The 6,565-nt window shown below is 33.9% G+C and overlaps 1 protein-coding gene across 1 annotated transcript; it reads right to left on the reverse strand.

The window, feature by feature from the left end:
• Positions 1-1,362: 1,362 nt before the first annotated feature.
• Positions 1,363-3,690, reverse strand: LOC107868083 (protein NODULATION SIGNALING PATHWAY 2). Its single transcript, XM_016714660.2, has one exon. The coding sequence runs from the start codon at positions 3,324-3,326 to the stop codon at positions 1,794-1,796; it is 1,533 nt and encodes a 510-aa protein (XP_016570146.1). The 5' UTR covers positions 3,327-3,690; the 3' UTR covers positions 1,363-1,793.
• Positions 3,691-6,565: the final 2,875 nt, after the last annotated feature.

Here is a 6,565-nt window from a genome sequence, read left to right on the forward strand (position 1 = left end):
GATAATGACCTTGAAGGACCATCTATCGAAAAGGATGTGCAAGTAACCAAAACTTCTTAAATCAAGGCAAGTCGCAAAAGAAAACGTTCTTTTGAGGTGCAAGATGTCGTAGGTGATATATCAATAAAGTTTGGAGAAGTGGCAATGACAATTGGTAGAATGGTTGATAGTCGTCTAAATGTGACAAAGTTGTATGAAGAAGTTATGGCAATGGAAGGTTATAATAAGGAGTTCCTCGGTGATGCTTTTGATTATTTGGTGCAAAGATACTTTAGCTAAGGCATTCTTGGTCAAAAATCAAAATCTTCATAAGGTGTGGTTGGAACGATTCAAGCAACAACAACAGTGACACCAATTGGTTGGTTTAGCTTCATAGGATTTGGAAGCAACTATTACTCACATGTTTTTTTTTTTTTTTTTTTATAATGTATTGTATATTTGCTTCCAAACTTCTCTCTTTTCTTTTGTTTTTAATAATATATCGTGTATTCGCTTTCAAACTTCTCTCTTTTGTGCATTTGTGGGAATTGATTAGGAAGCTTAAATTATGTAACTAATAGTTGCTTAAATTTTAGCGTATTGTAATATTTTGATACTCGATATTGATATTATTTGTTATGCTTAAATTAGTTCCGACAGATTGTTGAGTTGCCTGATATACTAGTTAACTATTTAGTAGTATTTTTCAAAAAATATTTTTTCCTCTCACCAATTAAACTACTAAAAATATTTTTTATTCACCAATCAAACACTAGAAAATATTTTTCGGATAATATTTTCCATCCACCAACCAAACATGAGAAAATAAGTATAAAATCAACTTATTTTCCATGAAAACATTTTCCTTGGAAAACATTTTCCATCGTACCAAACACACCCAAATAGTGTAATATGTAATGCTTTATGGGGAAAGTATTTTGCTTGGTTAACATGATAAATTTGTTATTTATACCCGATTTGCATCTAAACTTCTTTTACTCAATTATTATCAAACTATATGTGTTCCCACCTTATTAAGTTACTTGAATACTAAGTTACTTGACTATGGTAAATTGACATATCTTAATGAAAACATTGGGTGTCAAAAGTATTATTTCATTAGTTTCAATTTGTTTGTTGTATTTTCTTTTTTGATATGCTTAAAACGAATGTTTCTTTTCTCTTACAATTCTTTAATTTCAAACATATTTAGGACATTAAAATTAAATAATATTTTAATAAGTTTCACATATTTTTAGTTTAAAATCAAAATATTCAAAGGTCCATTTAAATTTTTCTAATTTTATGCTAAGTCAAAAACACATAAATAAATTAAAATTAGAGAATAAACGATTTATTGCTCGGCCACTACATTTGAAAATACGTAGCATAAGAATTGAAGAAAATCCTCACAAAATTAACAGTTTCAAACCAAAATAACACAAGAAAGGGATTATACAAGACACATGGTAGCAACTTGGCATAGGAATCGATGAAAAGCCTCGCAAAAGAATAGCTTTAGTCCAAAATAACACCAACAGAAAAGGACTACAATAATACACACTTGGGTGGATTGTTTGGTAGAAGAAATAAGAGATAACTAATCACTGAATTAATTTAAAGATGACCATATTATATGTTTAATTGGAACAAAATTTATGAAATAACTCATTCTGAGATTATAGTATTATTTTTAATCCTTCTCAAGAATCAGATAAGAGAGTTTATTTCCAACCAAACTAACTCACAGTAGATAAAGACTTGGGCGAGGGGATAGGGGCGGCACACTTGAAAGAATTATATACATTTTGTCATTACAAGTCAGTGTCCGTTGTGTTCCAAATAGAAGCAGAAAATAGGCGCCGGGACTTCCATCCTAAAACCAGCTTATTGGTCCCAATTTCCTCCACCCTATACCCATCATTGAATAGCCCCAACAGCAATTTTGCTTGACAATGATTTGCAAAGCTTATATTACTCTTACAGAACCCCACGGCACCCAACCACTCCCCCCATGAGTACCTTTCGTCCTCTTCCCGGACCCGGTAGATCCGGGCCAATGACCCAGTTATATGAGGCCTGAGGAATACCCGCTCCACCAAAGTCCGAGCTCGACTTTGCAACGGAAACCCGGCCTCAAGCGAATCATAGAGAGCCGAGTAGTGGTGCAAAGTGTCCATGAACCGACCCACGAACCCTTCTTCTTCTCCTATGGGTCTGATTTCCTCTTCAACTAGGGTCACGAGTCTCGGATTCAAGTTTTTTGATCCGGATAAGAAGGATGCAACTGAATCCGATGCTCGATAGCTAAAATGAGGCAGGTGCAACATGCAATTAATAATTAGAGCTTCTCCTCTAACTAACTTGAGATTTGTTGGCTTAAATGTTTCGTCTGAGTCTAATCTGCAGTGATGAAACGAAAATGGCTGACCGATGGATGCGGCGAACGCAGTTAGACGACGGCCAGTCTCTTGGACAGTCCCGAAAGACCGACGGCCGCTGCCACTCCTTGACAATGCTGTGATCCGGAGGTGGGGAGTTGGGGGGCCATCTTTTCTGGACACAAAGGCTTGCATTAAGGAGGCCCATTGGATCCCTTCCATAATATCGTAGTCCACAATATGGACTCTCCTATCATGGGCAACAGATTCCAAGATAGCTTGGTTTGCTGTAAAGTGCCCAAATTTGACAAAAGGAGACATATCCTGCAATAGCTGAAAAGCTGCCAACACATCTCCCTGATGCTGCTCGTCCTTGTAGTTAGGGGAAAACATGTGCTTAGCGTGCAAGGTTCCTGAAGCGGCGCCATCGAGCAATGCCTGCAAGGCGTCAGTGAAATGCGCAGCCAATCTCTCCATGTTGGTGGCGCCGTTTGGGGACGCCAATTCCTTGAGCCGAACCAATATCACTCGAGCCAACTCACGGCTTTTGTTCACGCCGCTTAACGCCTCCGCCGCCGCCATGAGGAGATGCACAAGCTTCAGCCCGTTGATATCTGCCGATTGATTGTTATTAGAGTCTTCCAAATAATCTTCCTCTATCAGCCCTGCAGAATCCTCCGAGGATATAGATTTCCAAAAGTAATTGACAGATGGGTGGAAATTCACATTTACCCCTCCTGTTGAATTGTGCCCCTGGATCATGGATTCAATTAGATCTTGGAAATTATCGCCACCAGAAAATGCACCCCAATCTAAAACAGGCGACCAGTCATTCCATGTACAACCATGATCATGATCATTTTCTGAAGAGGAGGTAGTTGTTGTAGCGGTAGTGGTAGTGGTGGTAGTGCTTAGGCTACCATAATAATCAAAATCTGGGATGGTTTCATCAACCATCATCGCCATAGCTAAGAATAACAAACGCCTTGCACTTCTGGTTGTTCTTAAGCCCAAGATGTGTGTGGATTTATAAACAGGAAAGGAAAGAAGGAGCTGAAACAAGAGACAGTGTTAGGGAGCTGATTGAGATTAATTAAAGCATTAATTAAACAGGGATCAGTACTCTAATAAATAGAGTCGTAATGATAGGGCTCCTTGTTCTATAGTTTGTTCTCGTTTAAATTATAGTTCCTCCACCTCAAATTACCATTCCAAATTTTCTAATTTTACTTATTTTGAATTTTTTTTTTTCATGTTTTACTCTTTGTATTAATTATTTTTTTTTAAATTAAAATGTAAAAATTATTTGACAGGGGCACTATGATAAATTAATCATGTTACTAATTATTTTTTTTAATTAATGTAACATCTCAATTTGGAACGAATAATTTAGTACGAAGGAAATAATATAAAAGGGTGTCATCACAGTTGATTAATCATGCATTGGTTAATTTACTCTTTTGCCCTAGATATTTTATTAATTTAAAATTTTTGCCCCAATGGTTTTTGTTTATCAATATGGTCCTCTATCAACTAGAACCTCGGAAGTTTTGAGTTATATCACTCACTTTCAGATTGCAAGAACCTTATAAAAGTGGTGGTATATTTTATTTAATGTGTGAGGTTTCCGACAAACAAAGAGCATTATTTTGTGCGTCACTTTATTCAAGAAGTATGTGCCATCCATGTCATGTTGTATATTTTAGACAAAGATCTGATGAAGAAGTCTCCATGGACCAAAATATATGCAAAGAGTTAGTCACTTCAAATTTGTTTCGTGGTCGAGTGTAAGAAAGTTAGAAATACATCCACTTACCCGATACATTTCATTGGACATCCAAAAAACGGAACTATCTGTATGAGATGAAATTTGGATTTAGCAAGTGGGGGAATCGAAATCCGATACACGAAAGTATATTGATCAGATCAGAACGTATAAACGATAGCATCTCTTCTAAGGACCCGTGAACATCCTAGAATCACTATCCAGGTATGTCTTGGATCGATGTTGCCTTGGCACAATCAGAACTACTATACATACGGCGACCAATGATACCAATCCCATAAAAACTTGTCCTTGGTCACAACTTGTAGACCTATTGATATCAATCCCTTTGAACCATTTCCTAGGTTACAGTCTCACTTTCCATGCAAGAACACACCCACAATGGCTCCTAGCATGATAACAATCAGCTTTGAGCCCAACACCGAATCTCAGCCTCATGATGATACTCAAGTTCTATTAAATAGACTTTTCAATCTATTGTGTAGTTTTTCTATATTATAGCATAGGCCTAGCTTTTTGGCCTATAAATAAGCCCTCACAAAAGGGGAAAGCACCAAGGATCCTCATTGGTAAAAGTAAAAATACCATTGTTGAGTTCTTGTAATCAAAGGCACTCAATCCTCTTCTTGTTCTTATTTTCTTAACTTAATTTATGCAAACTCACTTTCTTATATTCGCTCATTACTATATAAATTTAGCCAAAAGGAGTTTGATCCATCATAATTTACTTGTCCGAGGTAACAATTTTTTTGGCAAATAATTTTACGACATTTGTGAGAATAAACAACTGTAATATTATTTTGATCTATTGCTCTAACTATTTCTAGGTCATCGAAGTTTATCTATTAATGAATCACTACCATTTTTGGAATTCAACATGACAGTCCATTTATTGGTGATTGACGCAACGTTCCTCTGTCCTCAAATTTGCCAAATCCATTGAGACTTTTGGGCTTGGGGAATGAAGACAAATGTGCATGTGAAATAATTCATATGAAGGTGCAATGGAAAAGATAATATTATTCCAGAGGTACATCTAGAATAAAGAAGACAAAATGCCAGCTGGAAAGATAAGATAAGGAGCAATAATGGAGCAGATACGACAAAATCAACGGAGACAAGATACTGTACAAAGTCTGAATTATTGTATATTATTGTACAAAAAAGTCTTGATTGAATAGTATATTAATTAATTTGTTAGACTTTTACGTAGAAAAGATAGGCATGTAAGCCACTTTTGTTGACTTTTTCTTTCTTTAGTTTTAGAAATTAGAAACATGTGATTGTAAGAATTACTTTTTCGTTCTATATATAACAAAGGCAGAAGGTATTGCAAAGGCAAGCCTTCATAGGGTTTAAGTTGACCATGACAGCCTCAACACTGATTGAAGTGGGAGGCTATCTCTAAAAAACGTCTAAAAAATTAGGCTTGAATTGGAAGGGGCCTCACAGAAGAAGAAATATCAGCTTTAGGATGAAAATGACATAGAGCTACCAGATGATTGAAATAATTACCACTTGAAGTGATATTATTGTCAAAGAATATGTATGCTAATCTGGAGTTAATTCCTTATATTATTATTGAACTATTGATAATATCCCATAAAAGTTATTTTTTTTATGATAAAAATATCACTAAACTATTACTTTATGTCTCATATTGTCATCCTAACATTTTAACCTAATAAAATCATTTAATTAAGTTTAAATTTAATGAAAATTCATTAGATTATACCATCCCAAGTACATAACGAAAAATGGGTCTAATATAAAAAGTAATAAAATCCACCAAAATGAAATATACATTTTTAAATAAACAAAAATTAGACATATTGAGATGTTTTTTAAAAAAAAATACTTGAAATTTTATAGGACCATTTAAAAGAAAAGTATACTCTCTCCATTTTATATTATTTATAGACTTTTCTTTTTACATGTTTCACTTATGGAGTCTGAATTTAAAGTTTATGAATTCTGAATTTTTTATTAATATGTATGCATTCAATTTTTTTTTAAAATAAATATAAAAAATTTAAAAACATATACATTAAATTATCTTAATTTACATTTTGCTTTTGTTCATTTATTTAAGAACAAGGAGAGTATTAACTAATCTTTTTGTCCCATATATTCTAAGTTACTTATCGATTTATAGGATTAAAATTAAATTATTATTCATCGTTATATTAATTCATTTGAAAGTATAATATAATAAAGTTTCCAAAAAAATTCTTATATTATTAATTTTGGTATTTATGAAGACACTAATAGAATGTATTAAAAAATTACAAGGTAAATTAGTAAATTATCTTTCTTATTTATAATTTTTAATGGGACGTGTAGAGAAAGGTGAATAAATAATATGAAAATGGAGAGAGTGACTCCTTAAAAATTTTAAAAAATGGGTGCTATAAAATCT

Source organism: Capsicum annuum, chromosome 4 (genome assembly GCF_002878395.1).
Source record: "Capsicum annuum cultivar UCD-10X-F1 chromosome 4, UCD10Xv1.1, whole genome shotgun sequence".
Classification (NCBI taxonomy): Eukaryota; Viridiplantae; Streptophyta; class Magnoliopsida; order Solanales; family Solanaceae; genus Capsicum; species Capsicum annuum.